The following is a 25045-nucleotide window of genomic DNA, read 5'->3' as shown; positions in this document are numbered from 1 at the left end:
ACTCATCTAGGTAATATCTCCGTATGGACTACAAGGAACAGCCACTAAGGATTGCGGTGTCAAATGTATTTCCAATGTTTTTATCACTGGGCCTTGGGGTTAATCTCAGTCGATCCCCTAAAAATAATAGTAAAGTCTTAATAAGCAACCCAAATGCTATAGGGAACCAGTAATTTCCAAAGAAATACCCGATGCGGAGTTACTACTAGAGCAACCCTCATCTACCCTATGGTGTAATATAGCATAGGCATACCTACGCCATGTGGTACTGAGTAATGAACTTCCTCTAGCCTCAAGTTGGTTCATTAAAACTCATTGATGACAATAGACGATAGTAGCCGTGAAAATCTGCCAATGAACCCAATCAAAGTCTACAACTGCGTTATCATATCTCCAGAATCAACCCTTCCATGGCCCTAATGCCCCAACACAAGCTTTGTTTGTCACATACCCCTAGATTACTTATGTGGACTGAAAAACGGTAACCAAGAGAGCAGCCTACTGTCTACAAGGTCTAAAAAATGCGAAATGGGCACCACTAAAACGAATAATTGCACGGCCGAAGGACATAAGAAATGAAGGCGACACCTCTATTCATCGGTCATTCTGATCCAGAAACACATTCTCATGCACCACGTTGGTTCAGTTCCGAGGAACCAAGTTTTATACATCGAAAAACACGACCATTTTCCCCAGAAAATACAATCTAACAATCGCATATACATTCACGTTCATGCTTACTCAGCCTCTTGTCGAATTTTGTTATCTACACTCAGTAATGCCGACAAAATGTGCTGGAATTGTTCTCGATCACCCGCCATTTCACCGGGACCACTACGACAGCCATATGATTTTGTTCCAACACTGACACCTCGACGACGCAACTCCCTCACATGACGAAATGCCACCCGCTGAAATTCACTCGGTTGCGCGACGTTCCAAAGTCATTTATAAACACAAATATGGTGCAAACGTCAGTTGTATACTTTTGATATATATGAAAGGAACTCATGAATAATGATGACGTCTTTAAAGGTCTTTCAAAAGACTGTTCCGATGAATCTTAAACTCCGTTTCCCGCGATTTCGTTTCAAAGGGAAGAGTCCGAGACTGGAATTTTCCATCCCATAGGAACACGACGGCCTCGAGACGATCGTCCCTTGAGATTCGGATTGTTTTGATTTGTCACTTAGTTCGCGCGTAATTCTACTGGCGACTGACCCTTATTGTGAAAACATCGGCAAATACTTGATAGATATGGACTCTAATGCAGGAAATGGTACGTGCTATCATTAAAAAGTGACCTGTCATGATCACATTTATCATAGATGACAAGATTATTGAGTTTGCATCGTAGATTTAGTTGGAAGGGTGTTTTTGCTTTTGGTCGACTAGGGTAGGACTGTTCTTCACTCGGCCTCAGCTCGAGTTTTTTGTGTCCTTTTCTGGTATATTTCCAGGTTCGGTGACTCTGGTAGGTCTGCCTAATTCGTAGGTCGAAAGTGCCAACAATAAAGATATCAATCCCGGCTAGAATTATAGGCTGTGCTTTCCCCTTACCTCCTTTTAACTGGTTAGCCTGGGCAATCCCAAAGTCTTGACCCCGTAGGGGGCCCAGTGCCGTCAGGTCACCTCTTGGTGCAATGTAGGCATTCCTTAAGGTTCTTTGTAGCGTCCATTCGGCCCTAGCTGCAAACTACTTTCATTCCTTTGACTGTACCTCTGTTCATATTCTCTCTACCGTCTTACTGTCCACCCTCTTCTAACAATTGATTCATTAGTATGCAATTGCGAGGATTTTCTCCTGTTACACCTTTAAAATTTTTACTGTCAATTTCCGTTTCAGCACTGAATGGCCTTACTTGCCCCAGTGCTTGGCATGGTGTACTATAGATCTAAATAGGTAACTTCCGCAGCGAGCTAAAATCAAAAGTCTTGAGGTCCAAGGCTAGGCTTATACCTACTTAATGGAGCATTTACCTAGCTATTCCTATATAGTAATGTACCTAAATATTTCTCATCAGTTTTTAGAATAAATGGTTTGGTTACCTGGTCAACAAATTGTATAACTTGCTATCCTCCTCTAGCATAGAATTCCACCGAGGCTCATAGGCCTAGGCCATGCCTGCGCTAGTCTGGCCATTGCCTACTTACATGGCCTACTGGCCTTCTTACTAGTTTCACTCCACAATGGCTTTCTGTGAAACCTGTAAATGCAGTGAAATTGTTCTGGTTAAGGTAGGCTAGGGTTAAAACTCGGGCCGTGCCATACCTAGTGGCCAACTCCCCTAGAATGCAGCCACTCTTAGCACTTGAATTAGCCATTGTTTTGCAATGTAGGAGAAAACACTTAGCCTAGGACTTTGAGCAGCGAATTCAAGTGCTTTTTTTGGGAGGTGGCCACTATGTCGCGCCCTGGTCATTTATCCCATATTCTTGACTCTAGTCCCCACCATCTCTAAAAACTATTGTATGGCCACAGCTGAGAAGGCAGTTTATTTTGTAAGCATCCTAATCTTCATGTAGGGTAAAATACAACTGGCAGCCTCTACTATAGGGCGACTACCTTCCCAAAAAAGTACTTGAAAGACGCCCTATAACATTTAGTTTCTTGAAGTATAAGTATTTTTCTCCCAAGTCATGAATTAAGGCCATCATTTTCAATTTTTGGGAAGGTGGTTGCGCTATGGTAGAGGTGGCTGCAGGTGGCCATTTGTGGGTTATTTTACCCTATCATGCTGTAGCAGTAACTAATTATAAATACTCTAGACTAATTTTCTATGCAAAAAAAATTTTAAAAAATTCTTTGCACTTGTTTTTCAGATATCCTAAATTACCCAGGCCTGTTGCTAGAAAATGTTTCTTTTTACTCTAAGGCTATAATCATTAACATGACCACCGTGTTTATTATCAGCCTCTGTCAATGAGTATTAAAACAAAGTAAAATATTCAAAATTTACAGTTCACTTTGATTTTGTTATTAGGCTAAGTATTTTAAGGAGACTTAGAATACAGCATGACAATGCCACATTGAGTTGTATTAAAGTAAATAATTTTGCATATGAAATCTTATAGTAAATTAAACTCTTAACAGCACAATGGTTACTGAGGCTCAACCAATCAGTCTTCATTTAATTTAAACTTTTACAACCTTTCCATTATTAGGCTATCTGCAAAATCCTATTTTTGTATTTGTAATTTACCAAGTAACCACATAGCTAAAAGTTAAAAACGTACCAGCACCTAAAAATTCTGAAATTCGAGGTCGCGATTCTTTTGTTTTAAAGTGTAGGTAAATGGCTCCGCCCACTTTCAGGAAAGAGAGGAACAACTGAGCAGAGATAACCAATTGTTTATTCCGGCTCTTGGCAACGGTTGTGAGCAGCAGCGAGGTTTTGAAATTCTCTTCGTTGATTTTGTGGGATTTTATTGCAAATTGGTGAAGTATTTTGTTTTTGGTAGCTTTTTGGCAATTATGTATACGTACAGGGTTTTCTCTGAAAATAGTGACTGTTCTAGATAAAGTGTTACTTTTCGAACTTGTTAGTTTAAAGATGCCTGACTCAAGTTGGATGAGTATTCATTATGACAGCACAGGCTGCAATACTAGACTTACTTCAGTGAAGTATGATTTGCACTAAATGTACATCTTGCAGAGGCCAAGTGTGTTCAGTTAGTATGACTTGTGATGAGTGTAAGGATTGGAAAATCCTAAACTCTCATTTGAATGAATTAGAGAAAGGTGACTCTAGGGAAAGAGTTTAGCTAGTCAGGAATTGGTTAATTCTCTTTATTGAATTACCTGTGTTTCTCTTTCTGCCTTTGTCCCCCATTAATAGTCCTGCCTCTCTTCCATCTAACCCTGGACCAGCTCCCACATTCCTGATCCCAATGCCATTGCCATTCTTGAGAAAAAAATTTTGACATGTTTGTGAGCACAGTAGCTCAAATTGGGGCTTTTGTAAAAGCTTTTATAGGAAATAAAGATGTTGAGTGATCGTGAAGTGACAGTGGAGGAGCTGGGTTTTCGGCCTGCTGATTCTCCTGGCGCCAAAGGTCCCTAGGCATATTCCTCTGCACCAGGGAGAAGCTATACCAGAAGACGAAGGGAGGTGGTGGACTCTGCCACGGGTAGTCGGTCCTTTCAGCTAGTTTCTGATAATTTGAGTCCGGAACCGAGCTGCCAATGGCGCAACAGTGGAAAGTTAAGACTATTGAAAAGATCAGCAAAAGTGCTTCGCACCCCTCAAGTGCATTGTAAAAGAGAGAGAAGCTGTTCCCTTGTGTAGTTTTTCCAGTGAACCTTCAGACAAACGTCAAGTGATGGTGAAATGCAAATGTGCGGTAACACCAGTAGCTTCAGGTGATGAAGTTTCTTCGGATAGACCTTTAGTGTCTAAGTGCCAGCTGACGCCACAACAAGATTATCAAATGAGTGCTATTTTGCACCTGAGCAGTCGTATGCTGCCGAGCTCCCGCTTGCGCTCCAGCACCCTCTCACTCCTGGACGATATTTGGCGCCAGAGCACCCTTATCATAAACCTGGATTTGAGCCTTCTCATACAGCAAGACAGTGTCAGTCCTGTTATTTAGATGATTGCTCAGTCAGTTAGACTTGAGGCTATCTGTGGCTCCAGCTCCTGTGCAACAACCTTCAGGGTTGTTGGATCCCTCCCTTGCCCCAATTAAGCAGCAATTGGATGACATTTTGAATTGTTTAAAGAGGCCGTCCACAGCTACAAGGGACTTAACAACGTCTCCGGTACCTTCAGTCGAGGAAGAAGAGGAAATGGAGGAAGACACTCCCCCTACAGCTTATGCATCTTGTTGCGCTATTTATTACAGAGCTACCCATCTTCTCTCTGGCAACACCATCTCCACTGTCGATTCTCCAATTGAATAGTCGGCCTGCAGGATCTGCTCATGTAGCTCAGATGGTGCTTTTTATTTCAGCAAGGAAGAATTCTCTCAAAGAAGTGGAGAGATCGATGTCAGAAAAGAGAGAACTGGTTAAATTCAACTTTACGTAGTTATCCTCCATCTCGTCTTTTGAAGAGAAGGTACTGGTACTACGTGACAAGAGAAGTTCCTTCCTTGGGTGTGGCTGCCTCCTCCCAAGGGGACTTCTCCAGCCTCATATATATGGCCCTGAGGTCCACCTTTTCTGTGGCCAAGACCATGTTCTCATCAGCTGAACTGGACCATTTTCTTAAGAATCTTTTTAAAGTCTTGGAAGTTGTGAGTTTCCTTGACTGGATGATAGGCTCTCTGGATCGCAAAATCCAGGAATATCCTGATCTGCCAGCAGAATTTTTGTCAAATCTCCTTTTATCTGCTGGTAAACAAGTTAAGAGATGGTTCTAGGGAACTGGCTGCCCTCTATACCATGGGAGTTTTGAAGAAGAGGGAGTTATGGTGTTCTTTCACCACAAAAGGGGGAACATCAATTCAGTGATTGGCCCTTCTGTTTTCACCTTTATCAAGGTCTGTTTCCACAGGTGATAGTAGATGGGATTTCCTGTGAGCTACAGAAGTTGAAACAGGATTAACTAACGAAGTCATGGTACTCAATTGGTCCGACAAGTTTATCTATGCTTTTCCCACGTTTGCAATGATCGGGGAAGTATTGAACAAGTTCCATCGCCATCAAAACGTAACAATGATCCCGATAGCACCATTTTGGCCAAAGGAAATGGTTCTCAGAACTAATGAGTCTACTGGTAGACTTTCTAAGACTTCTACCTCAAAAGTTGTCTTTTCTGGCTCAGACAGGGTACAAACTATTGAAAGACTCCTCGGAGCAAAATGTTTTTTAGAAAAAGGCTTCGGAAACTATTTCCAAATGCAGACATAAGTCGTCATCTGATGTATACCAAAGTAAGTGGACAATATTCTGAAGCTGGTGTAAAAGCAGTTAAATCTCTTCTACTAAAATATCTTTAACAGGGATTGCGGAATTCCTTTTAATTTTGAGAGAAAAAACAAAAGGATTATCTTCTACCATAAAAGGATACAGAGCCATCCATTTCTCGGTGTTCAGCACAGAGGTATCAATTTATCCACAAACCAAGATATTTCGCACTTAATTACATCATGTAGCAGAAGATGATTGCAGCTTAGTAACAGTAAAGGCACATGTCAAGATCAATAGCAACTTCGTTGCCTGTCAAGTACAATCTTTCTCTTACATCCATTTTTGAACGACATTACTGGAAATGCAAGTCGGTATTTGATTTTTTTTATTGGAAGATGAACGTGGAAATGATGTACTTGGGACCTTTAGCGTTGCGCATGGTATTGGGAGGGGGAGAGAAGAAAACCTGTGTGTCACTAGTGTGCTTTATTACACGTCCAGTCTATACAGAGGCGTGACTGCAAGTTAGTAGCAGACACGCGGGCTACATTGGCGCCAATCGCGCTGCCCTCTCGGCAACAGACATCACACAAGTTTAAACCATCCTACATCCCCCCCCCCCCCCTTAAGATTATGGCATGGCAGAATGGCATAATATTAAATGTAAATAATCAGTTATGGCAATAAGCAAATATGTATTAAATATATATATACACACAAAGAAAATATGCAAGAAAAAAAATCTTATAGGAAAAATGCAATGGTTAATGCACAGGTATCACACCATAGATTGACATGCATGTCAGCAACATGAATATGCATAAAAATATGTCTGCAAAAACTTAATTGTAGCCAGTTCGGCTTATCAAAAATAGAAGACAAGAAAAGCACAGGGGACAATATAAGACATAATTTTGTACATGAACTTCCCTGACAGATATATACTTAGCTATAGTCTCCGACGTTCCCGACAGAATTTCAAATCTCGCGGCACACGCGACAGGTAGTCAGGTGGTCTACCTTACCCGCCGCTGGGTGGCGGATGTACGAACCACTCCCGTTTGCTTGTCAGATTTTCTCTGTCGCGGGAACGATAACAACTGTTGTCGGTTCCTCTCGATAGTTTTTCGATTCTCGCTTGCCTGGAGTTAATTGGACTTCTTTTGGTGACGTATTCGCTTTGTTTGGCTTGGCATACGCTGATTGTGGACAGGTTGATTTTGATTTGGATTTTCTTTAACGATGTCTGACCTAGATTCAGTAGTTAAAATTCTTCGGTTTTGTTTAGGGTTTGCGTGAATGAAGGATGTAAGGTGAGGTTGCCGAAAGCTTCGGTAGACCCTCACACGGTTTGCATGAAATGCAGGGGAATGAATGTTCTTTTGCTAACCCTTGTAGTGAATGTAAGGGATTGAATGAAGAAGAACATAAGGCTCTCTCTTCTTATGTTAGGAAGTTGGAACGTGATAGAGTGCGTAAGGCTTCTTCTAGAAGTTCTAGTAGATCTAGAATGAGTGAGTTGGATGTGGATCCTAATACTAACGTAGAATTAGAACCTTCTTCCCAAGTTGCAGCCCTGCTCCCCGCACCGAAGCTGAAGATTCGCCTTCGGAGGCGGCAGCTCTGAGAGCCACGATTCTTTCTATGGATCAGAAGATTTCGTCAGTTGGAAGGTAAGGAGAGTGTTAGTGATCAGTGCAGTGTCCCAGTGTTGTGGAGGGTGCGTCTGACCGGCTCCTTAGTGCCTCTAGGCCTAGACCTCTTCCAGACTCCCAGTTCCAGTGGAGTAGAAAGTCGAAAGCCGCAAGAGGGCTAGGGAGAACCCCCACTGGTCAGGCGTCCCCTCGGCAGATCCTGAAGTACGCTCCCAGGCTGCCTCGGATCGCTACAAGAAGGAGCTCTACGCCATTGCTTCTCCTCTTCGTCTTCTCCCTCTCCAAAGAGAGGTTGGAACTCCCCGGATGCGTCGCGCCCGTTGAAGAATGCTTGGAAGGCTCCCTGCAGTCCCTTTGGCTTCTAGTCGGAGGTTTTCCCGGAAGAATCGTCGGTGGAGGCGAAGAACCCAAACAAAGAAATTCCTGTGATCGTTCTTCTTCTCGCGCTCCTCGCTCTGCGCCTGCTCCGAGGAAGAATAACAAGATTCTCCTACGAGAGTACTCGCGGGACTTCAAGCTCAGATCACGGCGCTAGCAGATTCTCTAGCAGTTAGATCACGTAGGAAGAAGGACGTTTCTCTTCCGATCAAGAGATCTAGTCACCGCTCTTCAGAGGAACGTTCTCCTTCATATTGGGGAGGTTTCGTATGAAGGTAGGGGCTCACGTGAGCGCCCTCGCTCTCCTGGCTCTCTTTCGACTTCAAGGCGCCAAAACATCGGTTAGGACGCTCTATGGAGAACGAAGTTTTTCTCCAGATTGGATTCCCGCTTCCGGTAAGCGCACTGCACCTGCTCATCATGCTATTTCTTCAACTCCCTCGCGTGGGACTTTTCCTCAGCAGCCTCAAGATCCTAGAAGGCGCCCTTATACAAGTAGGCGTTCTTCTTCCAGATGTCGCTCTCCTCGAGTGTCGGATCGTGACTTCTCTCCTTACAGGCGTCAAGAGTCTGGTAGGAGTCGGGTGCATGATAGACGGCCTGCTGTTAGCCGCTCCCCGCAAGGTAGGCGCCAAGAGCCTACTGCACATCGATCTCCTAGTAGGCGCTCGTCTCTTTTAAGGCGTCATACTCCTGATTATTCTCCTCGGGGCAGACAACAAGTCTTTCAAGCACCCTTCTCCGTGTAGGCGCTCTCCCGCTTCTAGGCGCACTACTCCTGACCGTTCGTCTCTTGGTAGGCACCAGGAATCTCGGAAGCGCCCTTCGCCAGGTAGGCGCTCGTTAGCTTTGAAGCGCCCTTCTCCTGAATGTTACCCTCTTGTTAGAAGACAAGAGTCTCGCAAGCAGCCTTCACCTAGTAGGCGCATTTCGCCTGCCAGTCGAAACTTCCGTTGATCGTACTCAACTGGACAGGTATGGAGAGCCGTTCAAGCGCTCGGCTCCCGATAGGCGCTCTTCTCCTAGCAGCCGCTCGCCTCAGGATAGACGCAAAGAGTCTAGCAGGCGCTCGCCTCCTCGTAAGCGCCCTGTGGATGTTTCCAAGGATTCTCGGAGTAGGAGCCCTACCTCTCCTTCTGCTGAGGTTCGTCTACCTCGAAGAGGGAGTCTCATCGTAGACAACCCAGATCTCATCGTTCTCCAGTGGATGTGAACTCTTCTAAGAGAGGGCGTTCTCCAACCTCTCGCTCAACCCCTACTAGGATCCCTTCGTCACCTAAGGATCTTACGCGCTCGCCTCGACAAGACGTCCTAGAAGGTTCGGATGAGGAACCGAACACTTCTGCTGCTGTGTCTTCTTACAAGAAGCTTACAGAGCTACTTTTGCAAGTTTTGGGGATTCCTTACTCCTACGGCTCCTCCTTCTCCTCACTCACTTTTTTCAACGGCGAAGACAGCGAAGAGTTCTTCTTGTGTGAGGATGAAGCCAACTCTTTCAATGAAGAAGGCACTGAGGAGTTTTGGTCCTGGATGGCTTCCAAAGAAGAAGCGGGAAAACGATGTTCGCTTTTCCTCCTTCGAAGTTATCAGGACGCGCTGGTTTCTGGTACGAAACAGGAGAGTCCTTAGGATTGGGTCTAACCATCTTCGGCTGATTCGGATTTTTTCGGCGCTGGTAGATTCGACAAGGAGAGCTGCCTTAACTCTGCTAAGACGACTTGGGCAATGAATGAACTGGATCACATGCTAAAAGGCATTTTGTTCATGAAACTTACCTGACAGATATATATAGCTGTATTTTCTGAAGTCCGACAGAATTTAAAAATTCGTGGCACACGCAGTGGCGGCCAGTGGTAGTACCCCATTCCCGCCGTGGGAGGCGGATATCAGGAACTATTCCCATTTTCTATTATTCATTATTTTTCTGTCGCCGGTCGGTAAACAACTGTTTACAGACCTCCGCCTAGGATTTTGAAAACTTCATTAGCCGCTTAAGTATCCTAATTATTCTTTCGATTATTAACTTGGATTTGTGGCTAGGCATACGCTATCGTAAATTTTTTCATTGCATTTGATGTCTGAAGCTAGTTAGCCTGTTTCAGACTTTGTTGTTCTGCATGGTAAGGTGAGGCTACGGAACTTTCGGTAGACACTCGCTTAGTATATATGAGTTTACATGTTTTCTTTGCATAAGTTCAATGCAATTAGTTGTAATGTGACTGATTACGGAAGAAGCAGGATTCATGTACGCATTTTAGAGCGTGTTAGAATCAGGAGTTTTCCTCCACATTATCTTGATAAAATATAGAAAGGTAAACAGAAGTTAGAAATAATGAACCTTCTAACCTCCTGTAGATTTTATTTTGCCCTAACCCTGTGGTATGGCTTACGGGCCTAGAAGAAGTGTCTGCTAGAGGATTACATCAAGTAATCTTAGACTAAAGTGCTCGCTCTCCAATCAGTGTTGTGAAGTGTAGTGCCCCCCCCTTGTGTGTGGAGGGGGCGTCAGATCGGCCCATAATGCCTCTAGGCCTGGACCTCTGTCGGACTCCCAGGACTCAGGGAGAGGGCATGTCGAAAGCCGCAAGAGGGTTACGGGGGCTCCCCACCGATCTGGCGTCCCTTCGGCAGAACCTGTGACGCTTCCCAGGCTGCTAAAGATAGTGCAGTGCATGAATCTTGAAGGATTGCTTCTCGTCCTCCGAGGCGTCCTCCCCGACAAGCAAGGTTGGAGCTCTCGGAAGGACTCGCACCCTCTAAGAAGCTTTAGAGAAAAGGACGCTTCACGTCCTCTCTCTCGTTAGGAGGGAACGTCAGATCGGCCCCATAACGCCTCTAGGCCTAGACCTCTGTCGGACTCCCAGGAAACAGGGAGACGGCATGTCAAAAGCCGAAGGAAGGTTACGGGTTTTTCATGCTGATCTGGCTTCCTTTCGGCAGGTCCTGTTGTCGCTTCCCAGGCTGCCGAAGATCGAGCACGTGCACGAATCTTGAAGGATTGCTTCTCGTCCTCCGAGGCGTCCTCCCCACACAGGGGTTGGAGCTCTCGGAAGGACTCGCGCCCCCTAAAGAAGCTTTAGAGAAGAGGACGCTTCACGTCCTCTCTCTCTCGTCACGAGAAGATGAAAGAGTCCTGTGCCCTGTCAGGGCTCTCGAGGTTATATTTACATAAACGAAGGAAGTAAGAGGTCCTTCGGGTAATGTATGGTGCTCAGGAAGAGACCACATTTACCCTTTTCGAAGAATGCACTGGCTCTTTTCCTAAGGGAAATATTAAGGAGGCTCATTCATCTTGCCAGAAGAGTGATTTGAGCCTCCTGCGAGTGAACGCTCATGAAGTTAGAGCTGTTTCAACCTCGCTAGCATTCCAAAAGGATTTGGTAATCAAGGACATTCTAGATTCCACCTTTTGGAGGAGCAACTCAGTATTCGTCTCCTCTCTAATGGCGCTCCGTATACGTTATGTAACGTTCGCTTTACTTCGAAAAAAAGCAAGCTGATAAGTTTGACGTCCGGCAAGCTGCTTTGCACAATCAAACAACTTATGTCTCTGGGTTCGGCATAAGAAGGGCAATTTAGACGTGAAGAAGTTTTGGAGGTGCTCGACGTCCTATAGTGGAGACATTCTCCAGGACGCTCGGCAAGCACCTTGCGAGGGTGTCTTTCGGATGCTCGGCGTTCCTTTGCTGAGTGCGTTCTGGAGATGGTCTTTTGCATTACTAAGACGCAAGTTGTCGCACAGGCGGCCACTGTCTTTGTAAGAAGGTTATGAAGGTCTTTAAGGCCCGTCTTGAAGACGAAAGCCATACGTCTTCCTTTAGTGTTCACACACTTCAGGAGCAGCGTGCGGCTCTCCATGGAGACTCGCATGAGGACGTCCCTTGAAAATATTCAACGTCATATGCAAAACGCGGTTTCGTCGTAACATTGAGATGTTGGAAAGGTCGCTCGCCAGGACGCCTCTTGGCGGGCCTTGATTGCGTCATCAGGGCGACTCAACGAGTTTCTCTCTGAAACATCGTTCAGAAGACTTGGTGTTCTGCTCAGACACGCTCGTAGCTAAGCAGGACGTTTTGTTGAGGACGCTCAGCAGGACGCTTTTGAGGACGCTCGGCAGGACGCTTTTGAGGACGCTCGGCAGGACGCTTTTGAGGACGCTCAGCAGGACGCTTATGAGGACGCTTTTGTGGACATTCGCCAGGACGCTTCGGTGGAAGCTCGGCAGGACGCTTTGCGAGAGAGAAAAGACTTGTTTGAAGGCGTCTTATTTGCTGTTCAGGACGTTTCTTAGGACGCTTGACGCTTTCTAAACGCTCGTCAAGAGGAGTTTTTCAGGACTCTCCACAGGACGTTTCTTTACCAGAAATTTTTAAAAAGGATTCGGAGTAGCGGAGAGACATACCCGAATTTTTTCTTCGATCCCTCTTTCCTCTTCATCGATTTCTCTGAGAAATCGGGAAGATTATATACCTCGGATTCCTGGGTGACTTTCGGTCATGTTAAAGGGTTTTCCCCTATTAGCAAAGTGCTAATAGTTTTGTCAAGTAAGGACGTTTTCCCATTGTCAAGATATTAAACGTTTTGTCATTTAAGTGGGGGACCCCTCATAAATGGGGGTAGTTCTCATTGACATAGATTTTAACGTTTTTATCTTAGCGATAAGCGGAGTAAACTCGTTAACAATTTTTAGCTCTCATTCATTTTCAGAGGCTCATCCGGGGAGTAAGAAAAAGACTTGTAGACTAGATCCAGGAAGTCTTATGTCCAATATCATAAGAACATTGAACGGTCCTTTTCGATCCTCGGTTCTCTCTTGATGATCTCTATTCGAATATTACTCCCTTTTCTTGGAAAAGAGTCTTGGTAAAGAGTCAAGGAGTTCTTTTAAAAAGCCTCATTCATTAGAGCGTGGACAGTCGTTTTCCTTTCTTTCTCTCTTCCTCGTCGAGGAAAGATGTAGTAGAGAATTCGATGTCAAATTACTACAATACTTACATAGTTTATCTTTGCGTCATTTTGCTAACGCACTGGGTCAAGTCATATACGCATATCGTATTTACCTCTGCGGATAGAAGCCGAAGAACTGTTGTTCTAATGTATTTATTTGACACTCCCTTCAACTTCCAAGAGTTTTCGAAGTAAGAACAACTCTTCAGGTATTGTTACGACAACACCGACTCAGCTTCTGTTTTTAGCGAATTGTTTCGTTTAAATAGGCCTGCTTGAGAGTTTCCTTTTGCTCGATAATATCATACCTATTCCTTCGTAAAGGGAGTAGCTGGCAACTCAGGCAGTTAGTATTCTGTTCACCATTGAAGCTTTCCTTCGAGGAAGACTTCTCCTTCACTCTCTTTGATAGAGATCGAAGGTGGTCGATCTCCAATCCTTATTGTTTCTTGAAGGAAAGAATTTAGGATGGAGATCGTTGTTCAGAACCTATAAATATACTACGTATATTAACCTCGCGACATGATTCTACTAAGCAGTTGAATTGTCGAGGGGTAGGCGCATATCCTAGTTATTCTACAGATTGCGACTTAGACGAGAAGTATTCTAATTGAACTGCAACTCTGGGTTGCCTGCAACCTCCCAGGAGTTTGTTTCAATTTTATATACTTATGGTTTTGTCACGACAACACCATTTCAACTTATATTTACCGAAATTCGTTTCGCCTAAATATTAATTGCTCGAGCATATCTTTTATGCTCGGTGGTTGTCTAGCCGAACGCATTCCTTTGTGGAATATGGATTACCTGGCAACTCAGGATGACGAGTCAGCGGGAGCTCAAGCTCAGCTACTGCGTATTGAACTGCCTGATAGCAGCTCAGTATTAGCTGGGCCTCCGAGATGCACGGTTGGTTATGTCTCTCTCTCTCTCCTGCTTTGATTGGACTACCGAACCGTATCTCTGCCCAACAATCATGGACTTAGGTCTCTGATTAACGGGGTTTCTCGCAATTATGAAGGACCATCTACTGCTGTGACGATAGATTTCCATCGCCTTCGATATTGCGAGAATTTTCAACAGAGAGATCTCTTAGACTCTTTTCATCTTTCTGTTTAACGCACGGTAACAGAAGTCTGTACAAGTCTCCCGCTGCATCGCACTGCGATAATGCGAATGATTTTGCAGACATCTGGGTTGTCTTTAAAATATCTCATATTCGTAGGTGTACAATTGTTCGTTGTTCAACCCGAAATTAACAGATATGTCAAAAGACATCGCCTACTCTCCGACCTGACAGCTCTACTTCCAAATGTTCGAACCCCATGGAAGCAGTTCTTCAGGCAGCTTTCCCCTGTGTTTTCATTACTGAAGAACGCCCCGCTTTCATTGCAACTACGACTTCTCACCGGACAGCAATGAATAGCGGTTAGCGTTTTCAGTCATTTGTAGGCACAGGTTCAGAATCTTGAGAATCCTTCTCTCGATTTGTCTGTGAAGACGTAGGTTGCATTCAATATCTACCTTCGTCTTCAACGGTACAGAGCGATAAGATCTTCAAGAGTAATGGCAGCCTCTTGGCCAAGGCAAAGCAGTGCTGCCTATTTTCAGTGTTCAATCGGAGGAGGCCGTTTCTGGAGATAGTGAAGGGAAATGACTGTTCCTCCACCTCGACCTCTGTGAAGTTCCTTATGGTTCTATCTTTCCGTCTGAAGTATGAGATAAGCTAGAAGTCCTAACTATTGTAGAATATGCAAATATGTTGTTGACGGCCTCTAGGCTCAGAGATTCGGTTCTGTCAAACAACAAAGCTTCACAATCTTTGAGGTGCTGTGGAGATCTTAAAATTCTCTGGATCAAAGGTTCCAGCATGGAACTTAGACGTAGTCTGAGTTTCTGATGCCAAAAGCAATTCGAACCTATCCTTTCTGCGAACTTAATACACGTGACCAGAAAGGCTAATATTCTAAACCGCCCCCGCTCTAGCCATGGCAAAGAGGGTTAGTGAGGTTTTAGCCATCATCAGAGGTTTTGGCTTTAAAGGACATAATGCGGTCTGTCCTCTAAGCATTCCGTTCTGATAAGAACGAAAAACCTGTCTAACCCTTGACCCGAAGGCTTGGAGACCAAGGTTATGGCACAAAATTATTGGCAAGGGCATTAGAGAGTCCTGTGCCTGTAGGGTCTCTCAAGTTTTATCTTGATTAAAACTATAGAAAGTCAAGGTCAACGGACAATCTGCGTTGTTCCGTTAAAAAGACCAGACATGGTTCATGTCCAAAAACACCCTGGCATTATAGCCAAGGAGTTCTTTTAAGAGGTCTCATTCATTGTGTTTGCATAAGATTTGAGATTTTTTCTTAATATGAATGCTCGAGGTGAAGGGCGCGGCCTCGGAAGCATTTCAACAGAGCATGACACTCAGTAACATCCTGAGTGCCACGCTTTAACGAAGCAACTCTGTGTTCGCTTCACACTCCGACAAATCTGCGGTGTTCCGTAAAAAGACCAGACTGGTTCATGTCCAAGAACACCCTGGCATTATAGCCAAGGAGTTCTTTAAGAGGTTCTCATTCATTATTTTGCATAAAGATTTGAGATTTTTAAGAATCCTAATATGAATGCTCAAGAGGTGAGGGCGGCGGCCGCTCGGAAGCATTTCAACAGAGCGTGACACTCAGTAACATCCTGAGTGCCACGCTTAGCGAAGCAACTCTGTGTTCGCTTCACACTCCCGACGGGATGTGAAGACGACATTTCAGATCCGTAAGTCGCTAGGACCATACATATCCGTAGATATATTATTGGGGGCAGGAAGCAACACGAATCCTATCCTATAGAAAAAGGGAGGGATAGGTGTGCTTTTATCTTTGAAGGGTTGGTCGCTTGAGGCGCGTTCCCTTTTCTTTAGCCTAGAAGTTATGGAACTAACTTTGATAGGTTAGGTCATGTGGTAGTTTTAGCTTCGTTGCCTCAGAAGTATGGTCATATGGTCTAGTCACATTGTGGTCACGCCCCCGTTGACAGATCATTTAGAGCGCACCAGCATTACAGGTCTCTACCTCGCTGGCAACTCTAGTAACGCAGAAGCAGACTTTGGGTGACAGTAATCACAAAGTCAGGCTATGCTAACAGGTGAGGAACTAAATGTATATCATCTACTTAATTTAAGTTTCCCAAAAAATCCTATTCTGTCTCTTCCCACCATCGAAGGTGGGATTCAGCTATAATATATCTGTCAGGTAAGTTTCATGAACAAAATGTTATTGTTATAATACAATTAAGTTTGTTCATACTTACCTGGCAGATATATATAATTAAAGTGCCCACCCACCTCCCCTCAGGAGGACAGTGGCACTGATATATGAATAGAAAATGGGAATAGTTCCTGATATCCGCCTCCCACGGCGGGAATGGGTACTACCACCTGGCCGCCCACTGCGTGTGCCACGAATTTTTTAAATTCTGTCGGACTTCAGAAAATACAGCTATATATATATCTGCCAGGTAAGTATGAACAAACTTAATTGTATTATAACAATAACATGTTTAGAGTGCTGGAAGTATTTAACTTCCTTGATTGGTCGTTGGGGGTCCTAGCTAAGAAAATTGAAGTGCCAGAGTCATTTTCGCCAGAAGATCTCATGTGTGTTTTGTCTTGTATGGACAAGTCGGTAAAGAGACGGAGCGAGTGAAATCGCCTCCCTGTATGGGGCCGGGATCGTGAAGAAGAGGTCTGTTTCGAGATCGCTTTCGGCTAAAGCCACCCAGGACCTTTTGGCACAGTCGGCAAGAAAACCGCCCTTCCTTCCCTACCAAGGCTAAGAAGGAAAAGTCAAGTGTTCGAGAACCCTTTTCGAGGGGCGTCTTCCTCAAGAACCTCTACGTTTTAGAGGTCGTAGACCTTCAAGAAGGGGTAAGACTTTCGCCAAGTCTGTTAAAGCCCCAAAATAACTTGCAAGTCCTTCAAACAACGGTGGGCGCCAGACTCTTAGAGTTTGCAGAAGTCTGGGCCCAAAAAGAGGCGGATCCTTGGACCCTTTCTATTTTGAGGAGAGGTTACCTCATCCCTTTCGTCGAAAGACCTCCCTTGACGACCATCCAAGGGAACTGACGGCCAGGTACAGAGACCCCATCATGAATCAAGCTCTCCATCTAGCAGTTAGATCAGATGCTGGAAGAAGGGACTATCGAACTAGTGACAGACCATCGTCATCGGGCTTCTACAACCGCCTTTCCTAGTTCCGAAGTCCTCAGGGGGATGGAGACCGGTGTTGGACGTAAGCGCCCTGAAGTTCACGATGGAAACGCCTTCATCAGTGCTGGCAGCACTTCGTCCAGGGGACTGGATGGTTTCCTTGCATTTAACAGGATGCTTACTTCACGTACCGATCCATCCTTCCTCGAGGAAGTTTCTCAGATTCATGATGGGGGGGGAAATTTTTCAGTTCAGGGGCTCGTGTTTCGGCCTCTCGACGGCCCCTCAAGTGTCACGGGGATTTTGAGGAATGTGGCTCAATGGCTTCATTTGAAAGGGGTGAGGATATCCATGTACCTCGACGATTGGCTAATAAGGGCCAATTCAGAAGATCGTTGTTTGAAGGACTTACAAGTAACTCTAGAATTGACGAAGGCGTTGGGACTTCTCGTCAATTTCAAGAAGTCGTCACTAATTCCCGAGCAAGAGTGTGTGTATCTCGGGGATACAGATGAACTCTCTGAGTTTTCGGGCTTTTCCCTCTCAGGAAAGGATAGCCCGAGGATTCGAGAGAGTAACAACCTTCTTAGGGAAAAAAAGAAGTATGCCCAGTGAGGGAGTGGATGAGTCTGCTGGGGACACTCTCCTCGCTGGAGCAATTCGTTTCCCTAGGAAGGTTGCACCTGAGACCGCTCCAATTCTTTCTTCATCGGAATTGGAGTCGTCGTTCTCAGGATTTGACGTTCTCCCTGTCGTTATCCCAGGGACGTCAAGAAACATCTATGTTTGGTGGACAGATCCCAATCTCTTTGCGAAGGACTGTCTCTTCAAATCCAGACCCCCAACCTGGTGTTGTTCTCCGACGCGTCGGACACGGGGTGGGGGCAACTCTGGGAACCAGCGAAGTGTCAGGTACCTGGGTGGGGGACCAGGTAGCCTGGCACATCAACAGAAAGGAGTTGATGGCTGTGTGGTTGGCTCTGAAGGCTTTCGAGCCCAAAGTCAGAAGATCGGTAGTGCAAGTCAACGCGGACAACACTACAGCTCTGGGCATATATCAGGAAACAGGGGGGGACGCATTCCTTCTCCTGGTACGAGACAGCAAGAGACCTTCTTCTGTGGGCAGAAAAAGAAAGGGGAATCAAGCTTCTCACCAGGTTCGTGCAGGGAGAAAGGAATGAAGAGCAGATCTCCTCAGCAGGAAAGATCAGGTCCTTCCCACCAGAGTGGACCCTTCATCTGGATGTATGCCAGAGCCTGTGGAAGTTATGGGGCAGGCCACACATAGACCTCTTTGCCACGTCAAAAGAACAAGAGGCTGGATCCTTACTGCTCTCCGATATCGGATCCAGAGGCATTAGCAATAGATGCTCTTCTTCTAGACTGGAGCGGACTCGACGTCTATGCGTTTCCCCCCTTCAAGATCTGGGGCTAACCATCAAGAAGTTCGTAGAGTCCGATCAACGAGAATGACCCTTAATCGCTCCCTTTTTGGCCGGCCCAAAGAATGGGTTCACAGAGGTACTGGAATGGTTGGTGGACCTTCCAAGATTGCTACCCCAGCTAAGGATGAGCGATCTACTCAGACAACCCCACTTCGACAGGTACCACAAAAGTCTCCTCGCTCTCAGTCTGACTGGCTTCAGACTGTCCAAAGTTTGGTCAGAGCGAAAGGCTTTTCAGCAACAGCTGCTAAAGCAATCGCAAGAGCGAGGAGACCTTCCACCTTGCGTGTATACCAGTCAAAGTGGGATGTCTTCCGTCGTTGGTGCAAGAGGAAGAACATTTCCTCTTCCAGTACCTCTGTGACCCCAAATTGCGGATTTCCTTATTTTCCTCAAAGAAGAATGTCATCTTGTTGTGTCAACTATTAAGGGATACCGCAGTATGTTGGCGGCGGTATTTCGGCATAGAGGCTTAAATATATACCGATGATAAGGACCTGCATGATCTTATTAGATCATTTGAAACATTAAGCGTCCTCATGTGGATACCGAACTGGAATCTAGACGTAGTTCTACAATTCCTTGGATCGTCTAGATTCGTTCTCCTGGCTTAGCTCTTTCAAGGATCTGACGAAGTAGGCTATCTTCCTTTTGGCCCTAGCTACAGCTAAGGGAGTGAGTGAGCTCCAAGCTATTGAGGGCAATGTAGGGTTTAAGGAAGATTCTATGGTGTGTTCGTTTCTTCCAAGTTTCCTTGCAAAGAATGAAAAACCCATCACGCCCTTGGCCCAGGAGCTTTGAAGTTCGTAGTTTATCTTTTCTAGTAGGGGAAGAGCCTGAAAGAACTCTTTGCCCTATGAGAATTATGAAGTATTTCCTTAAGAGGAAGGAACAACTTAAGGCTAATCAAGATATGCTTTGGTGCTCCGTAAAGGACCCCACTCGGCCCATGTCGAAGAATGCTCTTTCCTTTTTTCTGAGAAGCCTTATTACAGAGGGCACATGTTGCCTGTAAGGAAGAACATTTTTAGACTACTGAAAGTGAAAGCTTCACGAGGTGAGAGCCATTGCAGCTTCGCTTGCATTCAGAAAAAATATGTGTGCGGAACTTGATGGAGGCGACGTTTTGGAGATGCCAATCGGTTTTCGCAAACCACTACCTACGTGATGTAAAAAAATCACATGATAAATGCTTCGCCTTGGGTCCTTTCGTATCGGCGGATTCGGTGCTGGGGCAGAGAGCTGAAACTTATCCTGTGTAAATTTTTTATATGTTACCACCCTATATTTTTATATTGGTGTTTTTTGGTTGTCTGAAAGAGGTTGGAGGAGGCACCTCTTTTTGTCGTAATATTAACCCTTTGTATTTTGGTTAGGTGGTCTGGTGGGTTTTGGCTCCTTGCAGAGGTAGTGGTAAGGATCTGTAAGGTAAGCGGACAAGGTCCCTCTAACAGGATTCGACTTGGATTCTACCACAATAGGGGATCACATATCCCAGTGGGTAGATCCGAGAGTTTTTCAGCAATCAGGTCACATCCTAGCTGTAGCTCTCCAGGCAATGCAGACTCAGAGACAGTATCTATGAAGTCTTCATCCTGAAAAGGTGAGAACCAAGGTTTTGATATCCTACAACATTAGTTGTTTCCCGTCTTACGTGTATTATTTAGCTGTCTCTTACCCTCCACCAAGGGTGCCCAATCAGCTAAGTATATATCTGTCAGGGAAGTTCATGTACAAAAATGATGTTGTTAAACTACAATAAAGTTTTGTACATACTTACCTGGCAGATATATACGATTAATGGCCCACCCAGCCTCCCTCAGGAGACAGGTGGAAGAGAAAAATCTGACAAGCAAACGGGAGTGGTTCGTACATCCACCACCCAGCGGCGGGTAAGGTAGACCACCTGACCTACCTGTCGCGTGTGCCGGCGAGATTTGAAATTCTGTCGGAACGTCGGAGACTATAGCTAAGTATATATCTGCCAGGTAGTATGTAGAAAAAAGGAAAACTTTATTGTAGTTTAACAATATCATTTTTACAGTGGCACAAGTACAAGCATGGGTTAACACTCAACATCACCCATGACATACTCGCCCATCCATAAGGGTTGTACTGTCCGCCTTTTGGACGAGGTGGAGCGGGGTCTGGATGTGGGGAAGTGGCTGACGATGTTGGGGCTGACGTTTTATCACTTTCAGTTGCTTCCTGTGTTCTGAGTGTCCACTCAACTGCTTTCTATCCAGCCTAATGAGAGACTGTCGGGTGGCCCTTGGACTCCACTACCAACCCAGATCGGTCCCAGGTTTTGGTTACAGGATCCTGCCACTCTTACCCTGCAGTCTACAACAAGGGGTAAAGAAGCTCCCTGGTCCCAGCAAGTGGTTGGGTCTCCTTTGGGACTCTGCCATTTTGTAGTTCCCGCTTCTGGATGATCTCATCCCAGTGTACTCTCCACCTTGTAATGCTGTCTGGACGTTGACACTCCATCTCTGAGCTGCCTACCGATGGCAAGTTGTGCTGGTGACTTGTAGAACCCCTTAGGAAGGGTGTTGAGGTACTGAAGAATTGCCAGAGATGCCTTGTTGCAATCGAGGCTACCTCCTTTGCCTATATTTGCCCTGATGATCCTCTTGGCGGTCTTGACTGCTGCTTCCGCCCTTCCATTGGCTGTGGGTAATGGGCTGATGAAAGGCGTACAGTAACCCCCCATTTTCTGAAGAATGATGTGGTCTCTTCGCTAATGAGGTTTGTGGCCATCTGTCGAAAATTAGCTCTGGTGCTCCCCATCTTGTGAAGTACGTCCTTAACACCGATATGATTCTTGATGACGTTGTAACGTGGAAAGTGTGCGACTCCCAGCCACCTGGTGAGCCTGTCTGCATAGGCCATGGTACATGTGGCCCTCCAACTGTAGCATGTCCACCACCGTTGACTGGAATGGGTATTCTGGGGGTGCTGTGAGTACTGATGGTTCAGCAGGTTGTGATGGAGCATGTATATCACAAGAGGCACATCCATCTCTGTGGCTCTGCAGGTCACCTTCCATGCCTGGCCAGTAAACTGATTGCCTAGCCCTGCGGAGCATGGAGGCCACCCCCCTGATGTCCTGCGTGAAGGCCTGTGATGACTCGAAGGCGAAGTTCTTCTGGGATGAGGAGACGTGGGCATCCTTGCTCATAAGTGTAGGCTATCATGTCTTCTACCATAGATAACCTGTCCCTAACTGCGTAGAACTGACGTAGGCAGACCAAACTCCTGTCCCTTCTGTGGGCGCCAGTCATTTGCTGCCACTTTAGCTACCAACAACTTGTATACAGGGTCTTTAGAGGCTGCATGCTACTTTGACCCTCTCCTCGTCAAGTATGAGGCATTCTTGCTCAAGGGCAGTGGCTGAAGCAGCGACAAGGGCAGCAGTCATATCCTCTTCAAGTTCAGAGTCCTTGTCGTCTGGTTTCACAACGGAGAGCAGGGAAATGTGATAAGAAGTCAGCAGCGCAGTTCCCTCTTCCCTGGTAGGTATCTTACCTGGAACCTGTATTGCAGGATTTTCTCCTTGAGATGGAAGAGTCTTGGGTTCAGTATCTCCTTCAGCTCTCTTATCACCCATACCTAGGGCAATACCGTCCACCCACCCTTGCAGCAGAATGGAACATCAGCCTGAGGTACAAGCAACAGTACTTTGCCCCTGAAAAAAACCCTTTTTTGGGGGAAGGAATAACAAACCCGATCCCATCTCTTGCTTCAATCTGTTAGGGCTGCCATAGGTCGGGGTCTTGTCATAGTATACCAGCCCATCCTTGGCTAGGTTGCATATGGCCTCCTGTGCTGGGTGGAATCTCTCTTGTAGGTTGTTATCCCAGTAGACATTCTTGCGTGCAGACTTCTTCAGGAGGTCTCTGAAGGGTTCCATCAGCGGGGCAGTGGCAAGGAAGGGTGCCAACTGGTTGACAAAGCCAAACCATGACCTGATGTCAGTGACCGAGGGGGTTGTCAGGCATAGGAATCTCCGTATGGCAGCTAGACTCTCCTCTGTGGGCCTATAGGAATCCCATCCCAGCTGGAATCCGACGAAGCTCGCTTCTTTTCGCAGAAGCTGAATTTCTCTGGCTTGAGGGTTATTCCCTTTTGGCACATGTGTCCAAGAAATTATATGTGTGCCAGAAGGCCTTTCGACGCTGTTGTCATATAGAAGAGTATCATCCACACACTTGTGTTTTCGGGGAAATGTCCTTGATGGCATCATCAAACTACTTGGTGTAGGCATCTGAAGCTTAACAGTGTCCCATGGGTGTTCTTCTGCACCGATAACACCCCAGGGAGTGATAAAGGTTGTGAGTTTGCGGATTTCTTCATCTAACTCCACCTGGTGGAAACCCCAATGCGCATCTGTCACCGTCTTTAAAGGAATGTGAGGGGTACCCCTGAGATCATGTCGAAAGGAGCAGGGGTGTGATGCGTCTCTCTCCTGCAGGAGGCATTGAAGCATTGAAAGTCCATGGAAGAGTCAATGGTGCGGCAGGGCTGACCTGACTTCTTTACAACAATGACCATCCTTGCACACCATTCTATTGCTTCACCAGTCGGTACCTCCTCGATGATGCCTTTCTTGATGTCCTGGTCCAACTGCATCTTCACTTCTGATTCCCAATGCTTTGGCACAGATGCTGGGGTGGCATGCATAGGGGGTTGCCCCTGGGAGTAGATGATATGGTGCGGCTTACCCTCCATGACAGGGAGGGGCTCAGTTTTCTGTATTGAATGTCGATGACGAAAATGGCGTAAGAGCCACTGCTCCAACTTCGGGACGTTCTCCTCCACTGGTGGGAAGGGTATGGATGAGGGCTTAGGCAAGGACTGCTCAATGGGGGTGAGTACCTCATGCTCCAGTGTGAGGCTTGCTGACACTGGTAAGTGGTGGGGAAAGGACTGGTGGGGCACGAGGCCAAGGTCCTTGCAAGCAGCCAATGAAAGAATGACCTCGCAGACTTGATGAAGTACACTTCTTGGACGGATTGTCCTGTTACCTTATTGAACGCAAAGGGGGGCAGTTTCCCATACACTCCAATCTAATGTTGGCAACGTCACGTGAAAGGGTAGGCCTTTCAAATTCAATAAGGGTTCAGACAGCCAGGGTGGGGTGCCTTGCAACACAAAATTGGGAACCCAGTGGTCTACCACAGCCCTGTACAGGGCTGTGACCCTTAGGCCAAGGCTATGCACTGATGAAGACACTACCAATTTTATAGTAGGCTGCATACTGGGTTGTACCCCAGCAGGTGACTGCCCCCAGTGTTACTGATGAAGCAGGGGCATCATTCACCATCTTCTTGCTTCTACAAAACCCATTTCAAGTGGCCAATTTTTTGGCAGCCATGACAAACACTATTTCTCGCTGGGCACAAACACCTTTCTGGACTCGTGCTGCACTCTGCAATTCCCACACACACGAGCACTGATGGGAACCGAGGCCCTCTCAATTACTCTTCATTGGTGCACACTGGGGGGGCTGGGGGCTGGGGTCTGTCTCCACATCGGCCGCACGTGGCTCTTGATGCCATGTGTCGTGCTGGGGCATGGATGCATCTTTGCGGGCTGCTCGTATGTTGCACACGCTGCTCTTAGGGCATCTACACTACAAACAGAATCACATGACCTGTAAGGTCTCTTATCAATATCTCATCCCTTAGACAAAATTCAGACAAATCACAATGACACCTAGGGCACTGGAAGCCACAGTCCATGGCCTTTTGAGAGCACTTTGCAAAATATTCACTAATGGACTCCTCACGCCCTTGCATACACACAAAAAACTCAGCCCAATGCACAGCCTGGTTCGATGCACGCAGAACCATGGCCCCTATAGCATCCAAAGCCCCTTCTGGAGACAAGTTAGCCACTGTAAATAACTATACTGGCATCCAGTGTATGTTGCAACTCTGGGGTGCAATGAAGCTGATGTGTTGAACTGCATCCGCTGGTTGTGAAGCTTATGTAGCCTAAGCCAATGTGTCATGGACCTTTTCCAAGTCCTGTAGGAGCTGAGGACATTTCCTTTTTTCCAAAGCACACTTCTCTGGTAGGGGTAGGGCCGGGGCCCTGGGGCCGCTCTGTAGATGCAAACCACTCGCCATTGTAGCCAAATGGTCGTTAAGGGTTTGCAATGCATCTCGACCCTCAGCAACCACATGTTGCAGAGCTGGTGATCTTGACGCCACTCCGACGGGAGTACAGTGGGCACCACTGGAGGATTGTCGTGCCCATCTTGCCGTGAAAGATGGTCTCCCTGGTGTGACATGATTATTCTTTATGTATCCTACTCACTGCGCATGTAGAAAACAGAAGGAAACCCATGTGTCACTCGTGTGCCTTATTACACGTCCAGTCAATACAGAGGCGTGACTGCAAGTGAGTTGCAGACACACGGGCTATATTGGCGCCAATCAGCGCCGCCCTCTCGGCAACAGACATTGCACAAGTTCAACCATCCTACAGGATGGGGTACTTTTAATGTAGGTGAAAGTGTTTTTCTTTGGTAATTATATGGTTGGTGCTGCGCCCTGGGCAG

The 25045-nt window shown here is 46.1% G+C and overlaps 2 protein-coding genes across 2 annotated transcripts in view; one reads left to right on the top strand and one right to left on the bottom strand.

Annotated features, from left to right (window-relative positions):
• LOC135206596 (importin-5-like) overlaps positions 1–896 on the bottom strand; it is a 126347-nt gene extending 125451 nt beyond the window's left edge. The window contains 1 exon segment of the mRNA XM_064237936.1: positions 743–896. Coding sequence (XP_064094006.1) covers positions 743–821 — 79 coding nt within the window. The 5' untranslated portion in view covers positions 822–896.
• Positions 897–1123: 227 nt separating this feature from the next.
• Positions 1124–25045, top strand: part of LOC135206463 (DNA polymerase alpha catalytic subunit-like) — a 92986-nt gene continuing 69064 nt past the window's right edge. Inside the window, exon 1 of the mRNA XM_064237838.1 lies at positions 1124–1279. Coding sequence (XP_064093908.1) covers positions 1258–1279 — 22 coding nt within the window. The 5' untranslated portion in view covers positions 1124–1257. The remainder of the gene's footprint in view (positions 1280–25045) is intronic.

Source organism: Macrobrachium nipponense, chromosome 31 (genome assembly GCF_015104395.2).
Source record: "Macrobrachium nipponense isolate FS-2020 chromosome 31, ASM1510439v2, whole genome shotgun sequence".
In the NCBI taxonomy this organism is placed as follows: domain Eukaryota; kingdom Metazoa; phylum Arthropoda; class Malacostraca; order Decapoda; family Palaemonidae; genus Macrobrachium; species Macrobrachium nipponense.
This window is presented reverse-complemented; position numbering and strand designations above follow the sequence as displayed.